The sequence below is a fragment of the Vulpes vulpes genome, chromosome 12, assembly GCF_048418805.1.
Source record: "Vulpes vulpes isolate BD-2025 chromosome 12, VulVul3, whole genome shotgun sequence".
Taxonomy (NCBI): domain Eukaryota; kingdom Metazoa; phylum Chordata; class Mammalia; order Carnivora; family Canidae; genus Vulpes; species Vulpes vulpes.
In genome coordinates this window covers 94,583,101-94,608,495 of record NC_132791.1, presented here as the reverse complement: position 1 = coordinate 94,608,495, position 25,395 = coordinate 94,583,101, and the positions used below count along the sequence as shown (strand labels likewise).

At 43.4% G+C, this 25,395-nt stretch overlaps 1 protein-coding gene across 1 annotated transcript in view; it reads left to right on the top strand.

Annotated features, from left to right (window-relative positions):
- LY86 (lymphocyte antigen 86) overlaps positions 1-25,395 on the top strand; it is a 58,782-nt gene that overhangs the window by 7,951 nt on the left and 25,436 nt on the right. Inside the window, exon 2 of the mRNA XM_025999247.2 lies at positions 24,366-24,452. Coding sequence (XP_025855032.1) covers positions 24,366-24,452 — 87 coding nt within the window. The remainder of the gene's footprint in view (positions 1-24,365; positions 24,453-25,395) is intronic.

Genomic DNA, 25,395 nt, shown 5'->3' with positions numbered 1-25,395 from the left:
AAGTTGAAAGTGGACAGCAGCTAGAGGAGTGCTTGTAGGTGTGCTCCTGCCACCAAGCCCCTGAGCTCCCCCCACTGCTGTGAGGTTGTTCTCGCCAGACCTCCCAAGGTGTACTAATTCTCCAAGTACTTTAAAGAGATGCTGAGTCCCTTAGTGAATAGGGACCCATAGAAGGGAAAAAGGCCAAGAGCCTGTAAGTCTTGGAGGCTCTTCTGTGTGGGCAGGAAGTGCCTTCCTGGGGGGTGTTCATTGCTCTTTCCACCTTCAAGCAAAATCATGAGAAGCAGCTTTGCCCACGTTTTGGAGTGGAATCTTTGAAGAGGTAGAGGTAGGGGAAGACTGTCATCCAGCTCTGCAGCTATTTTTGTGCAAACTTCAACACAGACAATATACTCCCAAAGTCCCCACAGTGTGGGGTCCTGGGCAAGGCTTCAGACTCTGGATGGCAGAAGAGGGAGCACGGGGGACCAAAGCAGTTTGTTTGCTCTGGACCAAGGAAGATGAAGGTGAAAGACACCCCCCCCTTTCCAGCCCCAAACGGTACAGCTGGAGACCCCGACAGAGGCCAGCAGGCACCAAGCTCCTGGTGATGAAGGAGCACCCAGCTGGCAAAGCCCTCTGCAACGCGGGTAAAAGCAAGCTAGAAGGCGCAACACAGGAGCAGCGCTGGTCACACATGCTGGGGGATGGAGAGGCAGGTGCTCCCTTCCATAACTCAAACAACAGGGCTGGCATTTTAATGGAAAGAGAAGGGTGACCTGCGCAGGAACTGCGTGTGGTGTGAGTTGGTGTTCGTTCTTTATGGGATGCTTTGTAAAGTAATACTGCGGGCCCCTGATCCAGTAGCTTTGTTCTGGAACCCTAGAGGAGCCAAGTGAGCATCGGAAGAGGTGGCCTGGGGTCCACCAGAAACAGCGCTTTGATCATCCATCTGGGTGCAGCCGATGCATGACTCATGTGCAGTGGACAATGTGCAAGTCGCATCTGCCAGCTTCCTCGTGAAATCCAAGAAGGCATCATTGTGTGTCCCTTCTTGAAATTCTGTACCACTTCCCTCCGTGGCTCTCTGCCTTCAGGACAGAAGTGTGTGGTAACCAGTCCAATGGCTAGCAGGAGAAAGAAAAGATCCTCAGCCCAGAAAATGCTGCTGCGAAGCACAATTTACAGTCGAAGAAGCGCTGCCAATGGGCTCCTTATTTGAAGCCTGACATGTCCCCTTATGGCCAGGTGGGCACTGAGCCAGCCCCAGTGAGAAATCCAGAACAGAATGATTAGTGTTCCCTCTGCTTATTAGCCACTAGAATCTTTCCCCATAGCTGCGATCTTTTCTATTCAAGGGTCCTCCATATACCTTAGTGCTCAATTTAATCTTCCTATACCATATTATAAAATCCCTTTGAGCCATTAAATACTATTTATACAATTAAGTCAAAATTTTATAAATTTAACAAATTAATTTTATTGCAGACATACATACATTGGTCACACTTTTATTAATCGAATTATCTTGAGCATATAACCTAAAACAGATTTCCTTAAATGCTTTAAAATCTGCAAAAGCAGGCAAAGCAGACACGAATTATCACAATGATTTATTCTACTGACTATCCTTTTTTCTTAAACTACAGTATCTTTCAAAATATTGGTAACATTGGTTTACATTTATGTCTTTAACATGGTTACATTGCTGTTTACTCTTTCTTGCATTCTTTTATCTTCCTGGGGTTATAGTCATACTTAATACATCTATTTTCCTAGGTGTCTAGGATGCCCCAGACCAAAGATATCACCTCAGACTAGCCAAGGACACAGGTTCCAAGTTACCAATCCATTGATTCCGGGATTGATGTCTGGTCAGCAAGTCCTCTTTACTCAAACTTGACCTACTACATCCTTAAGCCCCTTCCTTGCACAAAGTTCCCTGTATCCTGTTGCCTTTCCCTCAAATGATGTGTGTTTCCCAGGGTCATTGGAATGTTCTCACTGTCCTAGCATTATTATACATTAACCTAGTCTGTCAGCATTGCAGGAAACTTACACCACCCATGTTAATGTCAAATATATAATTAGAGGGGTTGTTTAGAGAAAATGATGGATTTGGTTTGCACAGTTGAGACTCATCTGCACAATGTTTAGCTGACTCACCAGCTTAGAACATAGCACTGAATTGTCCTTCTACTTGTATCTTCTGTGCTGATTTTGTATCTGGTGCTGATTTGATTGTCGTCCAGCTTTCTATCCAAATTTTATATGAGGTCCCTTGAGCTCATCAGTCCTTCTGTTTCATTTTTTTTTTCTGGTTCAGTCACAACCCCTGGTCCTTACTCTTACCTACTTCCAAAGGTAGAGAAAAGTGCATTGTTTTCTCTAGTTTATCCATATGGGTGGAAACACTGAATCTCCAAAAGAACTAAGATTGAGGCTACGTGCTCATCTAGTGCTTGGGATGTGACCCGACTTCCTTCCTGCCATTGTTAGTGCTGCAGCCCCCAGACATGCTTGCTAAGTAATTCTCAAAGACAGAGTCATGAGAGACAAGGTCTTCAAGTGCTCAAAACAACACTCACTGTCTTTCTGCCTCTTCATGGAAACCATCTAGTATTGCTAATTGCGTTTCCCCAACCAGCAGAGAGCAAGTCCCCCCACCCTACCCTCTCCTCAAGGACAAACATGACAGGCCACAGTAGCACTTCCTTGCTGTTAACAGTTCTGTGGCCAGGGTAGTTAATCACAGTTTGAAGTGGTGGGACAGCTACAAATAGAAGAGAGGGACATATAGGGTGAGGTTCCTAGAGTGGCTCTACTCCTCTGTGAGGCCAAGGATCAGTTTCTAATAGTCTGCCTTATGGCATCTACTGTGGTCGTGGATGTCATGTGACCAACTATCTCTCCACAAGCCCGGCATTTGCAGGCACATAGAGAGAGGTCAGCACTTTGCCACTCTTTGTCCACAGGCTCAGAGTAGACTGGGGACCTCTTACAGATTTGGGAAATATCCTGGCCAGACAGAATCTCAGGGCTTCAGTGGAACTGTCTCTTTGTTCGGAATAACTTGCACTAGAGAGGCAATGCATCCTAACCATGGCCACAGAGCTTCATGGCCACTGAACCCAACAGGACCTCCCAGGTCAGCTCTGCTTCCTCTTGCAGCATAAAGGCCATGATGGGTGAACTCACCCAATTTCAAGTCAAAGATATCACATACAGCAAGATCAGACCTCCCTTTCCTCCTTTCCTATAGATTCCTACCTATATCCCCAAAGTGCAAAAGATTCTCTTCCTATGCAGCCCTTTTCTTAAGGCAATTTTTCCACACCCTTTCTTACCCGGGATCCTATAAGACAAGAGCCCTTGTATATACAGAAGACCTATGACCTATGATGGCTCACTTATAATACTAAGACCAACAGCTCCATAAATGTACTCTGATTGCAGATCCTACATAGAAATGACCTGGTTTTATGAAACAGTGAAAGCAAGAGCATGTTTAAAATAGGGCTGCCTTGTTCTGCGGTATGAACCTCATAAGGAATCTAACAACAGTTAGTAAACGAATAACGGGACAGGGTGACATCTGATTAAACTATTATAGATGACTTGGGCCCCCAAAGCCCTAAACCCTGATGCCAGCTTCCTGCTTCTTCCAAGTCTTTACCCATACATAGAAAAGCTTGCTAAGTGCAGCCGACTTCAGCCATCAGGCAAATGCCTAACTGCCCAAATCCTTCTGCCCCCATTTCATTGGAGTCAGCTGGTTTGGGTCTGAATCATGAGTAAAGGCTATTGGGATCCCTGGGTAGCACAGCGGTTTGACACCTGCCTTTGGCCCAGGGCGCGATCCTGGAGACCCGGGATCGAATCCCACGTCGGGCTCCCGGTGCATGGAGCCTGCTTCTCCCTCTGCCTATGTCTCTGCCTCTCTCTCTCTCTCTCTCTCTCTCTCTCTCTCTCTCTCTCTCTGTGACTATCATAAATAAATAAAAATTTTAAAAAAATGAGTAAAGGCTATTCCAAAACATATGTCCTAGGAGCCTTCACTTCCCCCAGAGAGTCTCATTTCTAGCCTCCACTGAGCTGTTTGGGATCCAAGTAGTAAGAAGAGTAGGCAGGAAGATAATTTTTCCAGGGTGAACAATAGCTTTTCTGCCTCACACTTGGCTTTGCTTTTAACTAAAGTAAAGAGCGGTTCTTATGAGTGTGTTCATAGAAGAAGAAGAAGAAGAAGAAGAAGAAGAAGAAGAAGAAGAAGAAGAAGAAGAAAGAAAGAAAGAAAGAAAGAAAGAAAGAAAAAAGAAAAAGAAAGAAAGAAGAAAGAAAGAAAGAAAGAAAGAAAGAAAGAAAGAAAGAAGAAAGAAAGGAAGGAGGAGGAGGAGGACGAGGAGGAGGGAGAGGGAGAGGGAGAGGGAAGGGGAGGGGAGGAGGAAAGACTTGAAGAAAACTTGTCAATGGTTCTTAGTTTATTTGAACCAGCGGTTGAACAAAGCACAGGCTTGCTAGCAAGTATCAAATGCTCTGATTTTTTAATGCATAGCTGGTCTTGCAAGAAAATGTGGGAAGTCTCCAGGAATGAAAACAAAGAGAAAGCCCAAATGCAGAGGAAAACCAGCACTGAAGCTATGTCCGCCCTCAGAAAATTTGTCTCCAGGAACCAGAACTCAGGCTTCCGTGGCTGTGTGGGTGTCTGGCAGCATAGTCCTGTGCTGTACAAGATGGGAAATTGACCCCTCCACGAAGCTTGGTCCTTCAAAAAGTTATATCCACAATTTTAAAAAGTGAGTAAGAAGAATTTCAGGAAAAAGCAGAAGACAAGAAAACTTATCTAACTTACCTGGCCTCTGGAGAAATAATTTTTCTCTGAGAATTAGTAGCTGCAGATCAGACAGCCTATAGGTTTGGGGCCAAAATATATATTATCTTCATGACCCAGGAAACTCTAAGCCTAGAAATTAAATTATAGACTTTTTGAACAAACAAAATCTAGAGTTTGCCCCCAAAAGAGTCTCAGTAAAGAACCTTTCCAAGGGATACTTCAGAAGGAAATAAAATGATATCTCAGAAGTTAAGTTCGGACATGCAAGATGGAATGGCAAGCAAAGAATTAGTAAATTTGAATAAGCAATGAATGTAAGGATGATGATAATGTCCAATTTGCAAAGGGCATGTATTTGTTTTCCACTGTTGCATAGAGACTTAGCAGCTTCAAACAACAAACATTACGAGCTCATGGGTTTTCTCTGCAGGAGTTCAAGTGTGGCTTAGTTGGGTGTCCCTGACATAGGGGTCTCTTGAAAGGGTGAACAAGGTGTTGGTCTGGGCTGCAGCCACCTGGAGGTTTGACTGAGAGAAGGTCTGCTCCCAAACTCCTACGAGTATGCGGCTAGAGTCAGGTCCCAGAAAGGTCACTCCACGCTCACTCACGTGGCTGTTAGCAGGATTCAGGTCCACAGTAGCTGTTGGCTGGAAGCATCGGTTCTTTGGGATGCTCAGAACATGGCGCCAAGCTCCCAAAGAGCAAAGTCTCTAAGCAATAGAGTAAAAGAGGACGAGAAAGGTGGTTTTTTTTGTTCTTTTTTTTGGGGGGGGGGGGTGAGGGGGGGTTGTTGGGTGTTTTGTTTTGTTTTGTTTTGTTTGTAGCCTAATTTCAGAAGCAACATCCCAACACATTCGCCATACTCTACTGCTGAGAAGCAAGTTGTTGAGTCTCAGGGAAAAGCTTCACATAATGGCGTGAATTAGGAGCAGAGACCACTGGAGGTGGCATTGGAGGCTGCCTACCACAAAACAATAATTCAGCACATACTCCAGGATAATAATAGCACAGGAAGGAAGGAGCTGGGGATGGGGCAGAAAGCATTCTAATGTCCTTGTCCTCGAATTTCTCAGGGAGAAGATTAAAATCATGTTTACTTTTGCAAAATGAAAAAGTTCTGTTGTCGTCTGGTTATACAACAGTGCGAATAGACTTAACATAACTGAACTGTATGCTTCAAAAAGATTAATATAATAAATCTAAGGCCATGTGCTTTTTTTAACCACAATAATGAATGAATGAATGAATGAATGCTAAGAGAAAAAGTAAAAAGAAAAAAAAGGTAATGTTTCATTTTAAACTTTATTAAATAAAATTTTCATGTTAGAAATTCAAAGGTCACTATTTAAAAACCAAGCAATATAGTATATCACTTTCAAACTAGGAAAAGGAAAAAAAAAACACATTTAAATATTTGAATCAATTCAAAGGAATGTTGGAAAGAAGGGGGAAAAGGAGCATAGAAAGATCAGGACATTAAGGAAAGAAAACCCAAATATAAATGAGAAATAATTATAAATGCATCAAAGACTCTATTTTATATGAATTGACTAAGGTAAACTGATTTTTTTTAAAAAAATAAAAAAGGAATACTAGTCTCAACTTTAAAAATCAGCTTCTCTCTCAGAGCACCTGGATGGCTCAGTCAGTTAAATGTCTGACTCTTGATCTCAGCTCAGGTCTGGATCTCAGGGTTCTGAGTTCAAGCTCCATGTTGGACTCCATGCTGGGCATGGAGGCTACTTAAAATAAATGAATAAAACATGGACCTAAAACATACCTTAAAATATAGACCCACAGCAAACATCACATTTAATGGTGAAACACTGAAAACATTTCCTTTAAAACCAAGGAGACAAGCAAGCCTACCATCCCCACTTCTATTCAACACTGCACTGAAGGCCCCAACCAGCAGCATCAGACAAGAAAAATAAAATATTTAAGGACCTAAAAGGAAAAAACAAAAATGTTATTATATGCATACAATAGGACTGGCCATGCAGAAAAACCTAATCTAAAATTATTGGAATTAATAAACGAGTTGCCCGAATAATTTCTTTGGGGACCAATGCATGACATTATTCCGGACGATAGCTAGCATGTGTAGCTTTGGTTAATTCATTTTCACAGCTGCAGAGTATATAATTATTTGTATAGGCTACAGTTGTATCCATTCTCCTTTTGATTAATATTTTGGTTGCTTCCAATTTTTTATAATTACAAGCTGTTGGCAGCACCTATTATTTATTTCTCTTTGTGTCAGAAAAGGTTTCCCAGCTTAGGACTTTTCTTTCCACTTCTCGCAGGTTTAAGCCCAGGCAAAGGTATTTGGAATTGCTCTAGGTTCACCAGTCCTGCCTAGCAATGTTACCACACAATAGCAGTTTTCAAATGTTATTTTCTGAAAACACAAGAGCAGATGGCAAGAAAAGGCTGAACACTATCCAAATAGTTACAGCAATGACGTGAAAGAGAAAGGTGAAGCGCTGAGTCAGGGGTCTACTTAAAACATTGCTGTGAGTGATCAACATGTGCCACATTTAACCTAGTGTTGGGGGTGGGAGGCAGGAAGGCCGTGGGCATGCGGCAGGTGCCCTGTTCTCATTTATTAATCTGAAGTCAGGTTTCTCATCTTTCTTGTCAGTTTGCTATTTTCCAATATAATTCTTTTTTTTTTTTTATTTTTAGCAAAAGTATTTTTAATCCTCAAACCAGGAGGGAAGTAATAGGATTGTGTTGATTTGGGAAGCAGAGAAATGAGCCCTTTCTTTGCTTAGGGGGTTTATTGTGCCTGCAGAGGGGCTGCCAAGCCAAAGGCAGCTGGTTCTCTTCTCTTCTGGCATCGACCTGTAAGTGCTTGTAGTCCTATATTATTCATGCCATGGGGTCTTATTCCCAGGGTGGTCTGTGTAACACAAGCGACAAAGTGCTAATGAGAAGTTTCCCATAGAAACGTCTCCCTCCTCCCTCTCAGGGAGAGCTCTATTGCAGAGCTGGGGCGTGCAGCAGACCTATTCAGGCTCTGTCTCACAATGTGGGGGATACAGGAAGAAATGATGAACTGGTTTAGGGGGTGGGGAATTCTGCGTCCCCGATTTCAGTTCAAGACCCTCTGGTAGAAATGCCGGGACCCACTTTACAATCTCAGGAAACCTCCATGGTATCTTTCAGAAAAGTTGATGCCATGTCCTGGAGACAGTGTGTCTCTTATTCTTTGATGAAGAAGGAGCCGGTGATCCTCCTTGAACACTTCTTCCTTCAGATGCCTCTCTGTGAGGGTACTATTGTCTTCATTCTAAATCAAGGTGGTCACATCTGCAGACAGTGTCACTGAATGGCTCCTTTGTCAACCTGCTAAGTGAAGATGAGGGTCTTTACACATGTTATAGATGGAGTGTTTGTGTCTCCTCAAAATTCATAAGCTGAAGCCCTGAACTGCAATGGTATTAGGAGGTGGGGCCTGGGGGAGTTGCTTAGGGTTGGATGAGGTCATGTGAGGGGAGTGCTCCATGATAGGACTAGGGTCATTATAATAGGAAGAGACCAGAGCAAGCTCACTGTCTCTCTGCCACACCAACACACACTGAGAAGGTGGCCATCCGTAAACCAGGAGGAGGACCCTCACCACAAACCGCATCAGCCAGCATCTTGGTCTTGAACATCCAGCCTCCAGAACTGTAAGAAATAAATGTCTGCTGGTTAAGCCACCCGATCTGTGATAGTTTGTTACGGCAGCCCGACAGACCTAAGACGACGCGTCAGCTCTGTCGATAGGCTTGCTTCCTAGGAAAAGTGTAAATTGATTTTTTTTTTCTCTTGTGGGTCTGATGGGGGATTGGAGGCAGCATGGACTATTCATTACCACATGTGGGGAGAGCAGTACCTGAGGGGGATGAAAAAATCTATCAAGTTGATCTCATACCAGAAAGCATTAGGGAAACAAATCTCAAGAATTAACACTTGTTCTGCAGACCTCCATATGATGGAGTGTGAGCCAAAACTGCCTCAGGGGTCCTGAGTGTACAGCACCGGGAAGGGAGGCTGCTGGCTAAGGAAGGAAGCTCCTTGCCACAATCATCCAACCTGACCCACCCTATACAGGCATTAACAATAATTCACCATGACTGCCTGTGCACCTCATGGCTCCTAGTATTTGAACCATTCCTGAGAACATTCTCGTCCTGTCACTGAGGGAGTCTTGTCACACTCTCCAAAGCTGAGGAGGTATAGAGATCATTGACCTCTTATGGGACTGCAAGCTCTTCCTCTGATTTTTCCCCTAAAAAAACAAGCTTTTCTAGCAAGAATTTTTCTTTAAGAGGACTTGCCTACATTGCTGGAGAGAATGTAAAATAGCCACTCTGGAAAACAGTGGGTCTGTTTCTTAGAAAACTAAATATTTACTATATTACACGGCCATCCCAGTCCTGGCTCTTTATCCCAGAAAAGTGAAAACTGTGTCTATATAAAACCTGTATGTGAAAGATCATAAAGACCTTTATTTGTAATAGTCCCAAGCTGGCCAAATGTCCTTCAGCAGGTGAATGGTTAGACAAGCCATGGTTCATCCATACTGCAGAGTACAGCTCCGCAATAAACACAAATGAGCTATTGATACACACCACGGCCTCAATGATCTCAAGGACAGTATGCTGAATGAAAAAAAATACTATCTTAAAAGGTTACAGACTTTTATATTATATATATATATGTATATATATACATATGTAATATATACACACACATATATTTATAGAACATTTTCAAGATGACAAAATTATATTGATGGAGAACAGATTAGTGGTTGCTAGGGGTAGGGGGGAGGATAATTTTCAAAGGGAGCATAAGGAAGATCCTTTCTATCTTTTTTTTTTTTAAGATTTTATTTATTTATTTATGAGAGACACAGAGAGAGGCAGAGACACAGGCAGAGGGAGAAGCAGACTCCCTGTGGGGAGTCCGATGGTGACTCGATCCCAGGACTCCAGGATCATGCCCTGGGCTGAAGGCGGTGCTAAGCCATTGAGCCCCCCGGGCTGCCCTGTCTCCGTATCTTGACCGTGGTGGTGATTACATGCGATAAAATTACATAGAATCCCACAGGCACATGTGTGCACATGGATACACACGTGAGCACCTATAATAACTGGTTACATCTGAGGGTGGTCTGTAGGCTGTATGAGTGCTGACGCCTTGGCTTTGAGATCCAGTTGTGTAAGATGCCACCGTGAAGGGAAGCAGGTGAAGAATACACGGGACTTCTCTAACTCTTCTTTGCAGCTTCTTATAAATCTATCATTATTTCAATATAAAAAGTTAAAAAAAAAAAAAAAGACCCGGCCTCTAGGCTTGAGCCCAAAGCCCACATCCCACTTTCATGGGTTCTGTCCGCAGTTGAGCTTCCATGGCCCCAGCCTCTAGGGCATCTGAGATACTGGTACCAGAAGAAAGTGTGAAGCTGAAAATGGGGCCAAGTTACTCCTTCTCCAGGTGAGGAAAGAGAACTCAGTGAGGGGGGTGATGGCTAGCTGTCACCTTGACTTAAATTCTGAGTTAAGTAGAAATAGCTATTCCTAGTACGTCTAGAAAGAATCCCCTACAACGGTTAGCCTAGGAGGCCAAAGTGATACAGAGATGGGATTTTGTTTTTGTGGAGTGTATGCATTGGGGCGGGGGGTGTTTAAGGGCTGCAAAGGGTAAGCCGGTTTTGTGTCAAACTGGACGTCCACGGCATCGTCATTTAGTTCCACATGACAGGCAAGGGTCCAGCAAAGTCAGAGAAAGGGTGAAAACTCAGAGATTACCTGCAAGACACAGGCCAGTGATTGACAGTAGCGACTCTTCTTAACCCGAACAACCCCAGAAGCGTGGGCTTCATTAAGGTTGGCTCCGTCTTGGGAATGATATGGGAAGAAGACAGAAGTCTATCTTTCTGGTACCATTCTAAACAGTAGAAGAAAGAAAATTAAGTCTTCTGGCCTTGTCAGGATCCTTCCAGAGGTGACTCTAGGATCTTTACGATCTAGAGTGTGCGTCATGCAAACATCACCCACCTCTGACCTCAAGTCTTCGAAGAACCTAAACAGACTTCATTTACCTTCTTTTTTTTTTTCATTTACCTTCTTTTAAAGATTTTTATTTATTTATTTGTTTGTTTGTTTGTTTATTTATTTATTTATTTGAGAGAACAGGGAGAGGAGAAGAGGGAGAGAGACAAGCAGACTCCCCACTGAATGAGGACCCCGCTGTGGGGCTCTATCCCACAACCCCGAGATCATGACCGGAGTGGAAACCAAAAGTCAGATGCTTAACTGACGGAGCCACCCAGGTGGCCCGGATCTGGCTGCATTTATAATATTCAAGGTGAACAGGGGAACAAATGCAGAACAGGCTTGATTACACGAAGGGCTTTGCTGGCAGATGTGACATTCCCAGAAATCACATGCTTTTTGGGACTTCAGTTTCTATATAGTCATTCTCTCTAGCCCGAGTTTCTTGGAAAAGAGTACCCACAGACAGACAATCCACCTGGGTTCATATTCCAGCCCCTTCCAGTTGTGTGACCCTGGACACTTTCCTTGAATCCTCACCTCAGTCCCCTAGACTCTAACATGGAGATTATAAGCCTCTGAATCCTTTTTAAGGATTCAAGCTGACACACATATAGTGCTTCGAACAGCACCTCTTGTGGTCAGAGCTACAGAGGGGACCACTGATGACACTCGCCTTCAGATTCTATGGCTAGCGAGTCTCAGCTCTGACATCATCCCCACTTCATGGCCATCCTTGACCACCCATGCTGGATTACACACACCTCCCTTGTTCTTCATCGCACCTTCTAGCTATGCTGTGTGGAGATTGTCTATTTACCTTTCCTTTCTCCTTCTATACTCTGTGTTCTAAAAAGTTGGGGGTTTTGGGGCAGCCTGGGTGGCTCAGTGGTTTAGCACCGCCTTCAACCCAGGGTGTGATCCTAGAGTCCCAGAATCGAGTCCCTCATAAGGCTCCCTGCATGGAGCCTGCCTCTCCCCCTGCTGGTGTCTCTGCCTTTCTCTGTCTCTCTCTGTGTCTCTCATGAATAAATCAATAAAATCTTTAAAAAAGATAAAATTTAAAAAGTTAGGTTTATACCTAAAACTAACTTGTCTTTGTATCCCCAATTCTTGCCCAGTGCTCGGCCCATGGTAGGAACCCCAAACATGTTTGTGATTGGATCAATAGATGACTACTATTAGGTTTCATGTCCCCCTGTTGAAGTAGCATGTCTAACTCTGTTCTCTGGGCATCCACCAAAAATAAGAAAAGTCCAATTGCTAGCAGGTTCTACTGGCTGCTCTGACTTCAAGTATGTGCCCTGAACACAGTCTCACTGGAGTAATATTTACACCCCAGTTCAAGTACTGAGAACTAAGGGGTGAAAGTGATTTATACGTCCTTACATTAAGAGAGGATGAACTGATATTGAGGCTTATTAAAAGGGAAATGTGTTAGCAAAACATTTGAAGATGTAAAGGAGCAGGTGAACCATTTCTAAAATCACTTTGGTCCCTTCTTCCCCCTGTCTGATTGTGTATCAACATTCTTTTATTCACTCAACAAACAATTATCCAGTACCTATTACATAGTGCAATCAGATGAACACGATGTTGTCGGGGTGGGGAATTCAGAAATAGCAAAGGGACTGTGTGTTTGGGTTGTGTTGTTGTGTTCTCAAATTCTTATGGAGGTATTGTCTGGAGAGTTTATAACTTAAATACTATGTGTCTTCTGAAAAATGAAGAAGCTGTGCTTTCTGTGTAGCCTGCATTTGTGCCTGTGTCCCGAAACACAGGCAGCCTCTTAAGGAGAAAAAAAGTGCTCAGTAAAATGTAAGTGGAGGAGTTGACATTCCACCCCCAAAGGTCGCGGAGGTTTATGGAGAGACACCAAACCTGCGCAATGTGACACACTCTGCCCAGAGTGACATTCAAAGCTTCAGAGGCCGACCTTGAACCTTGGTCACCTCTATGGACACAGAGGGCAGAAGAGAGTAATGCCAATTAGGCCACAAAAGACACAGCTGGTCTCTTAATCATTTCCTTAATTAAGGCAAGAAAGTCTTTTATTCACATCACATTAAAAGTCACATTCACTTTTATTCACATCACATTAAAAGTCACAGTTTTTGTTTTTTAATTTTGGGGATCGCTTGGATCCCTACCCATGAATGATTGCTTCCACCCCAGTGAAGAGGTCTGAGCCCCAGCAGGTGGCCCACCTGTCCTGATGGCCAGGCTTCTCCCAACCCACGCTTCCCACTTCCCCTCATGTGCCCTCCACCTTATGCTCCCTCTTCCCCGAACAGCCCTCCATGTCCACCTTTTTAGCTCTATCTTCTTAGTCCCTGAACTCTCAAGCCTTTCCATGCCTCGGTTAGTGCTTGGCCTTGAGTTGATGTTCCTGAATTAAAATAGAAAAAATTCTCTTAAGGGCTGTTCCAAGAATTCTAACTGAGCAGAGCCCTGCCTTTCTTGAAAGAATTCCTTTACAAGTCACTGGGGTAGCTGCTGAGGCCCGGGGGTGCCTGCTGTGCTTCCAAGACATCAGGACTGAGATAATGGGAAATATTTTGTTGTTTCTCTAGAGAAAGAAGTTAGAGAGATGAAGACAGGGAGGGAAGTAGGGAGGAAGCCAGGAATATGGTGAAACCTTCCTCCTGCTATTTTTACAAAATCTGTAAAATTTCTTCGGAAATTTTCTTAGGAAATCCATGAAGAGGTTAAATTTTCATCCTGAAGTGATACATTGTAGATCAAGAAGCCCACCCATGTGATCCTAAGCTCAGGGAATGAGCATAAAACTTGGTGTGGCTTATGACACTGGTTTTCAAACGAGGCTGGACAATAGAATCACCTGAGGAGTATATGACTCGTGATGCCCAGGCAGTATCCAGAATGTCTAGGGCGGGAACCAGGCACCGGCATTTTTACAGAGCTCCCCAGGGGATTCCAATGTGCAGGCAAGTTTGAGAACCCAACGGCTAACCGTGTTCAATGCAATCCTATTAATATCTCAAGGGCTGAGAGGTCCTAGCTGACACCTAGGTTTTATTTCAGAAATATCTATTGAACTTTACTAAATTATTTTAAACCTCGAGTGCTCTTAACATGAAAAAGAAAATTTTAAATAGAAGTTGGTTTCATTTTGTATGGTCACAAAAAGTATAGTCAACATTGCCCTCCTAACAGAATCCACCTTTTTTCCCCTCCAATGATTGAATATCCACCATGTAGCTACCGATGCTTCATGAATTGTGTTTCTTAATTCCTACAAAAACCTTCTAACGCCCTGCTTTGTCATCTGTGCTTTACCAGTGTCCTTTAGGTTGGGAAACAGCCGCCTCTTTGCCGATTAACAGTGACCTAGGCAATCCTAGCAAGTAATCCTTGCAAGCGAGCTTACCCAGCAAGCCCTGCAAAGCTGGAGAGTTTGTCCCCCCTTGCTATCAACCTGAGACATAAGAAGAGCAGGGTCTTGGTGCATGCGTTTGCACTCATTTTGCCTCTGTCCAAAGCTCTCTTTCCTTCTTTTAGTAGTTGACCTTCCTCGCTGTGTGTTTATCTCTCACACAGTGTCAGGACGGAGCCACAGCAGGCTGAGTCTGGAGACTCAGTCACTTTGCTGCCCTCCCTCTCAGCCTCTTCAATCACAAAATGGGGATATTAATACCCGAAGTCCTGGTCATCCACAAGACAGGAGACAGAGTCAATGATTCATATATATCTTAGAACCTCCTGATACTTTGGGTTCAAATCAAGTTCTATAAATGAACAAAGACAGGGCTGATGTCAGATGTCACCTCTCAGCCAGTCAGTGAGCCACTACTCACTAATACTTCATATTCCACAGCACCAGACACCAGGGACAAACTCCTCAGCTTTTTCTTTTAAGCTATACCTAGATCATGACTTCTAGAAGCAGGAGTAAATTCCTCTCCAATGTGCCCAGCATTTATTTTTTTTATTTTTTTTTAATTAATTTTTATTGGTGTTCAATTTACCAACATACAGAAAAACACCCAGTGCTCATCCCGTCAAGTGTCCACCTCAGTGCCCGTCACCCATTCCCCTCCAACACCCGCCCTCCTCCCCCCTTCCACCACCCCTAGTTTGTTTCCCCGAGTTAGGAGTCTTTATGTTCTGTCTCCCTTCCTGATATTTCCCAACATTTCTTCTCCCTTCCTTTATATTCCCTTTCACTATTATTTATATTCCCCAAATGAATGAGAACATACACTGCTTGTCCTTCTCCGATTGACTTATTTCACTCAGCATAATACCCTCCAGTTCCATCCACGTTGAAGCAGTAACAGTAACAGAGGAACTGCGCCCCGGAGAGGAACTGTGCCCAGCATTTAAAAAACAATCCCAGAGTTCATCTTCATAGCCACAGACAATCAGATAAGCCACCTGTACATCATGGCCTGGTTCTTGTTCCATGTCAGAAAACAGATTTGCAGGAAATGCAGAAATGAAATATGAGGTGTATCCTGGTTGTGTCTCGGTGTTACCGAACACTGCCATGGTTCCCAACTTCCTAAACTAAGGAGTGTGAAGCCTTCTGTGGGCTCCTTCCCTGGGAAGAGGTTTACCTGTAGTGAAATGCAAATCACCACCCTTGCAGTATAGTAGAGATGCATGCTCTGAAGTCTAATTTTCCATTAAAAAAAGAAGAAGAAGAAAGGAAACAATCTAGTTTTTTCTACCTTTCTATCCCATATAGGTTGACTCCACGTTAGTAACAGAAAGTCAAATAATTACCCATACCAAATAGAACAGGCAAGTTCTTTAGATACTTCTAGACTTGGGGAAGCCCTGGCAATTTGGTCACTACTCAACAATAGTAGGGCACTGGGTAAACTGACCTGGTCAAAAGCTTCCTACTCCACCCTAGTCCCATAGCAGCTAACAGTGTCCAGCACATATTAAACAGTTAATAAATACTTTTGAAAGAATGAATGGCAACACTACCAGTAAGCCTGAGTTTTAAATGAAGAGGGACCAGGCCAGGTAGTATGGAGTGTGTCCATAGGAGATGTGGTTTGTACACAGAAGACCACAAAATGATGACCATGCATTGACTGTAAAGTAAGAGATTTAGAGTATACATGTATCTTTTATTGAGGCTATTTGGTCTTGTAGTATTATAATTAGATGCTGGAAGTGTTATCATTCAAATGAGAGCAGAAGCATTTTCTGATTTGCTTTGTATCCTCAAGATCAGGCCCTCTTCCTGCCATATGACAGGTACACAATAAAATGAATAAGAAGCTAAGAAGAAATTCCCATTCTCAAGCCACTAAGATGCACTCTCTGTCAGCTAGGAGACAGATTCAAGTTCCTCTCATCTTCAGGTTAAGATACTACACTATGGGATGCCATGGATAGCACACAGCAAAACTGTGTATTTAGGGTTCATTGTTGATCTATCCCTAAGATGCAGAAGTTCAAGCAGAACAGCTCCAAATTATTTTTGTATGTGTGTGAGACATTGGTCCAGGTCTTTTGGATCTAAGTTCATCTTCATTACCATTTATCTCTTTACGGGGTAAGATTTCTATTATGGCTCAAAAACCATTGCCTCCTACTGTGACGGAAGCCAACCTCAGGCTATTCCAGGGGAGTGTGATTCAGACATCAAGGCGGCAGTGCAGGTTCACACCCCTTTTCCGTCAATAATGAATTTCCATGTGAGTTTCACAGAAGCACCTAAGTAAGGGACCCAGAGCTTTAAATTTGGCAACACAAACACATCTTCACACTCAAGAACATAATCATTAAGGTTCCCAGGCAGCTGCAGAGTGTTGCAGTTCTTGGCTTCTTATATTACAGTCGATGTCCCATGATGATGATGCTCATTCCATTTTTGTTATGCTCCATATCAAGAGCCATGTTTAAGAAGTTTGAATACACCATCTGCATATCCAAGATAAAACAAGAAGCCAGATCATGTATCTGACCTTGGCGTGTGGATCAATTCCCAAGGAAATGCCACCAAAGGCGCTGGAACAGGGTGGACCTGCTATTATTTGAAATAATGTCCTGACATGGGGGCCTCCCTGTGCTGTCCTCTAGTAACAAGATTTGAAAGGCAGAAACCAGGAAATAACAGAGCAACATAGCCAGAATACATTTACCACATTATAAGTTACTTCTTTATCTTCAAAGGCAAGGAAGGAGTCTGAGGGAAGGGGTAGAAGGAAGGCACCACGGTGGCATCAAGGACAGAGAGGAGGAAAGTTAATTTTATGTTGCCATGGTAATGAGTTCCCAGCAAAGGCATCTCTCTTGCACATGAAGCCTTACACACCATCCTCTTTTTAGGGATCCCCAGTGACCCCTTGAAAGTTGTCCTACAAATCACATAAGCCAATTAAAACACCCCAATCAAAATATGGCTGTGTAAGAAAAGGAACTCCCAGATCCATGTACAGGTAAGCCTATATAGTAAGCAGAATACAAACTTGCAGAATACAAACTTGCAGAATTGGTAATCATCTAACTTAAGTGAAGAAGTCAAAAACAAGGTCGGTTTGTTATTTTGGTTTTTTTGAGAAAAGAATTGAAAAAGATGACAGAGGAACATCTGTTGCTATTTGGCCTGGGCCTAGATTTTCGACTACACTCAGAAACTCCATCCTAAGTGCCACAGCAAAATTTCCATTATTGTGATGACCTCCCAAGCGAACCTCCCAGATATAGGGAGAGAGAGAGAGAGAGATTGATACCACTGGCCTCACAACTCAGACTTACTCAGTAATTGCTGGTTCCCACCAAAGCTGGAAGTAAAAGCTCAACTTTCCTTCTCCTAACATCAAACTATCTTTCTCTCCTTTCCATCTATGTATCCAACCATCTAGTTGGATAGTTGTCATGCCCATTAGACTAGATGCTGGTTATCTGATGATGAATAAGCACAGCATAGTTCCTGACCACTCACAGCTTGTACCCTAGTGCAATCTACTAGGTTGCAAACTAGTGACTATTGCCACACTTGCAATGATGGAGCTACACACAGGCTGCCATGAGATACCAGAGAAAGGACAGGTGAGGGAACCCGAGCTGGAATCCTGGGTGGGATCAGTTGAACTGGATAGTGAAGATACAGGAGACCAAAAGAAAAGGCAATCAAAGGTTTCCTATGTGAGGTCTTAACCTCTCCCAAGACATTTACTGAACATTGGCCAAATTGATTTTTACACTGCAGATAGAGGTAAACATGTTTTCAGAAAGTAGAAAATAAAAGCAAGAGCCATTTATCCAGCAAACAGTGAGTTAGCACCTGCCATTGGAGGTACATGTTAGATATGACAGGAAGGGGAGGAGTAGTCAAACTATAAGAGAATAGACTATGATACAATAATATATAATAGAGCGGTCCTGCCCTTGAGGTCCTCACACTGGATGAGGAAGCAAGGCATTATCATAGAAAGCATTGAGTAACTACACAATGTAGTCCATGTTACATGCTAAATAATTGACATAGATCATAAATTCATAGGAATAAAAAGAAAGGAGCTGTTGGAATGAGGCTAATATTTCCCAAAGAGGTCAGGGTTAACAGAAGGGAGAGAAATTATTGCAGGTAAGGAAAGCACAGATCAGGTCATGCCATCCTCTCCCTCTACAATCATCAATGGCTCCCAAGTACAGTCACCTGCTCATTCTTTGTGATTCCATGGGTCAGGACATCCCTACTCATATGCTCCTGAAAACTCAGATGGCATCTTCAAATCTCTATATCCCAAGCATTCAGCATAGTGCCTGCCACTGGTAAGGGGTATATATTCATCCCAGAAACATATGGAACCACTCAGAGAAATTTGATTCCCAAGTTAACTACAGACCATATAAGAGCATTGAGGATTGCGAACATACAATTGAAAGGACTATTGAGGATTCCAGCAACACAACACAAAAGGCGCCCTGTGATGATGAATTCTTTGCATTAATTGGCTAGGCTCTGGTGCCCATCTGCTTGGTCAAGATGTTGTGATGAAGGTATTACCTGGATGTGATTAATATTTACTTTGATTAAAGCTGGTTATCCTTCATAATGTGGTGGGATGCATGCAATCAGTTGAAGGCCTTAAGAGAACATACTGAAGTTTCCAGAGGAAGCAATTCAGTTGCAAGACTGCACCACAGAAATGCAACGTGAGTTTCTAGCATGCTGGCCTGCCTGCAGATTTTAGACATGTCAGCCCACACCCACCCACAGTCACTCAAGGGAGAGAGAGGAAGAGAGACAGAGAAAGAGAGAGAGACATTGCCTTCATGCAGCAGAAAGAACATGGGGAAACTTAGGAATGGGCTTGGCAGAGACATGGCTAGTGGAAGTGAGGCTTGAGGAATGTCAGCTCTGTTTCAGGGGAGCACTGCTGTAAGAGCAGGAAAACCAGTGCTTCACCCATTTTGCAACAGTTTGTAAAATCTTTTTTTTAAAGATTTTATTTATTAATTCATGAGAGACACAGAGAGAGATAGGCAGAGACATAGGCAGAGGAGAAGTAGGCTCCATGCAGGGAGCCCAACATGGGACTCGACCCATCACGCCCTGGGCTGAAGGCAGGGCTCAACTGCTGATCCAACCAGATGTCCCACAGTTTGTAAAATCTAAGCAATCAAACTCTAAAGGCATGCACACGCACCCATGCACACACACACACACACACACACACACACACGTACATAAAACCTGGTACAGTCTGAATAAGCTCTGTTCACTGGACCAATGTCGATGTCCTGGTTTTGATATTATACTATATTATACCTGAGATGTTACAATGTGGGAAAGCAAAGTGAAGGCTAAGTGAATCCTCTCTGTATCTTTTTGAACTTCCTGTGAGAATAGAATTATTCAAAATATAAAGTTAAAAAAAAAAAAACCTCAAGCAGACACATGAGTTACAAAAAATAGTAGCATGAGAGTTGGTCCCTCTGGTAACCCTCAAACCACCCAGCAAACAGGCTGCAGGGTGCCTGCCAGGTGATGCCCATGGACTCCAGGATTTAGCAACCCAGTCCTGAGAACACACTAACAGGGAACCAAGCAGAGGGCACCCCTTGACCCGGCAAAACCCATCAAGCTTGTGTCCCCACCACCCTTCAATGAGGAATTACATATCCAGAGCCTGTGCTATTGGGTTTGGCATTCTATTCCCTGGTTCCAGTTGAGGCCTGCAACTGGCTAGAAACTACCAAGACAAGTTTGCCCTCCCGTGGACAACTGCCCAGTTCCAGCCCAGACCAGGAGAGCACAGCCCACCAACAGAGCTTAATGCACAAACATTGCTCTGGAGCTGAGATTCATTAAGACGCTGCCCACACTTAGCCCCACCTGTTCATCTAAGTCTACTCCACCCTATGAATGAGCAAGGAAATGGCTCCAGGATGCACTGGACTGTCACTGCCCTTGATACTACAAGGCAGATGCAACTGGCTGCTCCCCCAGATCCTCTTCCTCACCCCTAGCATGATTTTCTCTCAGCTGTTTAGAGGAGCCTGCCCTCCACACACACGTGTCGCAGAGGCAAGGGACTGTGGGGGGCAGTTTGGGAGCTTGGCTGGGCTCACCCACTGCAATCACTACCCTCCCTTGGTCAGAAGCCATAATGCATGTTGACAGAACAAATAGAAGGGGGTTATAGCACAGAGGCTAAGGAAAAAATGTTTAAAATGAAAAGATTGTATATTGCACGATGAAGCTTTATCTTCTTTCCTCAGCTCATTTGCTGCTCGACAATGAAGTGTCTAGAGGAAACATTTATCTCTGCCCTCACAACCCAGGAACACCAACTCTCATTAACTTTCCAATTTCATTTCTTCAGAAGATCCAAGTTCAGATAATCCAATTTATATGTATTAAAAATTACTTGTGGCAAGTGTCCAAGGGAGTCCCCCCACCCCCTCCCCCCTCCAGCAGTTCTCATATTACATAAGAAGGACTACTTAAAAATGCAACCCATCATCTTTTATTTTGGTACAGTAGTCTGAGGCACTTGACTGGTGATTGAGCAAGTCTTGAAAGCGGCGGCTCTCCACCAGAGGCGGGTTGGTCCCCAGGGGGGGCATTTGGCGACATCTGGAGATTTCTTTGGTTGTCACAACTGGATTGTGGGGGAAGGAGGGGTGGCCTGATGGTGTTTGGCGGGGGAGAGGCCAATGATGCTGCTAACATCCTGCAATGCATAGGCCAACTCCCACAAAAAAGAGAATTATCTGCAAAATGTCCATAAGTGCCAAGGTTGAGAAAATCTGCCTTAACGTTCTCTACAATTTACTACTTATGTAACCTTTATCTTTGATTCTGCAAACAGTCACTTGGAACTTAGCATAATCTTCAGGCATTGTGCTAGGCCCCGAGGCTGGGAGCCTGCTCACAGCATCTAGTAGAGGAATAGCAAAGGTATAAGGCAAATACAACACAATTTAGAGCCTGAGTGGAACTACGTATTCACACTGGGAAGGACATGCCTCTGTGAAGATGGGACTGGGAGACGGGAGGAACAACAACAAACTGCATATTCAGTCCCAAATATAAAATCTCATCTCAAATATGGAATAAAAATAACTGCTAGGAAAGATCACCAAGCCTCGAAGCCCTTTGAAGCAATCTGCCTTAATGCTTTTATTACACACACGTATCCTCAGAGAGAAGCAACCTACTGCTTTCTCCGTGACTTTATTCCCTATTAAGATTATTCTCCTAAGAATATTTTCCCAGTACCGAAGAGATGTTTTATTTCCTTCTACTGCCCTTAGTTTATGCTTTCTATCTACACGTTTAAAATATGGATAAACATGCAGTGTGATACTGTAACTGCTAATCAGCTAAGGGATACATATGTAGCCTCCCCTATCTTTCCTCAGACAGCAATCTGAATCGATTCAGAATTCTGAGGATGCACTTTCCTGAATGTCTGTCTAGTTGGCCTCACTTTTTTAATACTGAGTGCCAGATACGTCGCTGGGACCATTGTCTCCAAACCTCCCGCTCCCATTTCCCAAGCTGAACAAAGCCCGGGACCGCACAGAAGCGCTTATGAAGAAGTAAAATGAGCATACGAGAAAATGGCCTTTCCCCAGGAAAATTAACAGCCAGATCCAAGAGGGTTTGATCAAACAAAAGCACACCTTAGATTAGATTTGCAAGGCAAAATAGGCTAGTGATCATTTCCACGGCAGATACCACAGACAATTACATATCTTCCAGGTCAGCAATGTGGATGATAAAACTGTCTGGAACACCATCATTGACAAATGTGAGCTCATAGCTAAGCTGAAATTAAAACCAGTTATGAAACAGAATTATCACATGCCATATGCCCGCGCACAAAATATTCCAGGCCATCTTACAAATTAAATCACTAACATACAGCTTTGAGGCTCAACTTTGTGAATACTTCTGCACAATCCTGGGCGGTTAATTTTTGGTCTGTTGGTAAGTCTGGGTTCGAATCTTGACTCTACCACCTTATAGTTCTGGGACCCGGAGAACTTAATTTAACCTCTTGGAGTCTATATTTTCCCATCTGTGAAAGGAGGAAAATCATAGCTATCTCTCAAGATTGTCGTTGGTTGTAGCAGTCTGCGTCCCACGGGGAAAATGCAGACCTTGTCAGTTATTCTAACTGGACAGCGAGGAAGCTGCGACCACACTCAGGGTTAGGAGAGCAGAGGGCAGAGGTTGGACTTATCAGACCCTGGAGGCTTCAAAGGAGGGCCTTGTGGAGCGAGGCACAGGCTGCAGGGGAGAGGAAGACAGTGTCTGTGGCAGAAACTGTCGTAACAGAAGCTTAGGAGCCCACACAGCTTAGCCTCGGCTGATTCTGGGAAGGTGCAGAAGAAAGCTGGACGCTGGAACCAACTGCCACTGCCAGGGTGACAGGCCATCTCCAGGTGACACTCTCAAGGATCAACAAGCATGCAAGGAGGAGCAGGTTCTCTCCCCTGCTCAGTTTCAGTCTCCCACTGGCACCTCTGCTGGCAGATGGCAAAGGAGAAACGTGATTGTGGAGAGCCCCTGCTGACACAGCAGACTTTGGAGGCTGGATTAGGAGCTGAGGGACAATAGCTTAACCCACGACCCATTCATCCATTCCTTACCTACACGAATGGGGTGCTTTCTGTGTGTCCGACCGCGGGGCTCTGCGCTACACACTGGGGAGTTTGGGGGATTAAGCAGGAAAGTCTTACAAAGCTCACCGCCTGACAAGGCCGCACAGTTAAATATCAGTTCTCTCTCAGGGCCAGTGGGAAACATAAAGGAAAATGAAATAGAGACCAAAACAAACTGAACAAAAACCCAGCTCCTGCCTTTCAGGAGTTTTGTGTTTAGATTAAGTGTTATAGGATGAGTCCAAGCGCAGAGTACAAAGTAATACGTGTTTATTTGCTTTGAAAAAATATTTCAGACGTAATTCTTTTAATAATTCAGGGAAGCCCTGGTGCCCAGGTGGCTCAGTCAGTTAAGCATCTGCCTTTGGATCAGGTCATGATCCCAGAGTCCCAGGATGGGGTCCCAGAGTCTGGCTCCCTGCTTGGCCAGGAGTCTACTTCTCCCTCTGCCCCATCCCCACTCGTGCTCACTCTCTGTCTCTCTCTCAAATAAGTAAATAAATAAAATCTTTTAAAAATAATAATAATTCAGGAAGCCAGAAACTATGAGAGGGGTAATCAGCGAAACCCTCACAAAAAAAAAGATGGGAATGAGCAAAACCTTACTTAATATTTAGTCCACAGCCAAAAGGATAAGACCATTGCACGTTAAAGAAAGTGCATGAGCAAGTAACCATGGTGGGAATTTTCTGGTTGATTACCTGACCTCAAAACATGGAGGATGGATTCATGATGTGGATGATGGATTCATGATGTGGAGTATGGAACGTGGGGTCGTCAGGAGGACATTTCCTGACTGTATTCTGAGGCATAGATGAGTCACCAAAGCTTTCTGAATGAGCAGAAGGTATGTGTAAAAGGCATTACGTTGCAGTCCTTATCATATCTAGCACAATACCTAGCATATAATGGAATATTAGGGGGGAAAATATTACATTGACTGAGATGGGATGGGATGAAATTATAAAGGCAAGTCTTAACTATGAAAATCTGCATATATTTCCCTGTTTTAATTATGATAATAAATATTTGTGAAATGTTTTGAATAATCAATAAGCAATGTTAGGGCCAAAAGCTCAGGAACTGAAATAATTCAAGCAATGATAAAAATGTTAAGTAATAGTGTAGCCCACCCATCAAGATGCTGTGCTCATTTCAGATCGAGAGCCTGCCATTAGAACGTAGCCTTGACCAACACTGACTTTGGAGAGACTTGGAAGGAATCTTGATGGCATCATGAATTTATGCAAAAAAAAAAAAAGTGCTGGTCAATAAGTTTTTGAATCAATTTTAGTGATTCATGTAGAAAAAAATGATATCGTTGGTATGAATTTTTAATGGAAGTTTCCAGAGCATACAATGTACTCACACCTAATCTGTTGTGTTCTTCTTGGCAGATCCGTTACAAGATTTTGGCTTTTCCGCTGACCAGTGTTCTAAACATTTAAAGCCAAAACTCAACATTAGATTTGGAATGATCCTAAGTAAGTAAAGAGTACTGACATGAAATAAAACATTGCATGATTTCTTCCTGGTCCACACCCCCAAATACTTACATTAGCTACATTAACTGCAGTAGCTGGCTAAGTGGCTGGCTAGGCCACTGTCCCCACCACTCTGTGGAAGCAACTCTATTTCCATCTTCATTTTTACTTCTCTCTTGGTGACATCTGGATACAATGGAACTCTCACTGAATGCTGTGCTCTTATACTAAAAACACTCTAAGCATTCGTTTGGATGATATCAGTACCTGGAATCAGTATATCCAACAACAAAAAGAGATAATGTGGCAAGCCTAAATATTGATATCTCTGTGGGAGAGAGCTTTTGCTTTGTTATCTCAGCAACAAACAAGTCTACCACGAGTAGCATGGCTTATCATTTGCTTTATATCATTTCCCAAACAGCTGATGTAAGTTCTTAAACCTTTGACAAAGGCAAAGATATGTAATATCTTCTCCCTCCACCCCAATCAATGAGGTAGGATGCTGATTGTTTATTTTTATTTGGCCATGCTTTTACAGTCTGTCATTATATTGCTATAGCTACTAGAGTATCTCCCTTCTGAAGCAGTTTTATCAAAACCAGAACAGAAGGATTTAATAGACTTAGCGTGTGGAATCATTCCAGAGAAATGGAGAGAACACTGCTGGGGACAAAAAAACTCTCATGCATCTTCGTATTTTCAGAACCTTGCCCAATATCTGGATTCTACAGCAGGAGTTGAGTAAAAGGGGAATGAAAAAAGGAGGAAGTGGAACATGAAAAGGAGGAATAGAGAAAAAGGCAGAGCACCCTAAAGCTTCCTGTGTAATATGATACAACACCTAGCAGTTGTGGGGGGTGACCCCACCCCACCCTCTCAGGGGAAGCATGCAATACTATGCAGCCAAGAAGCTGTAGAACCCAGACTGTAGCCATCACCT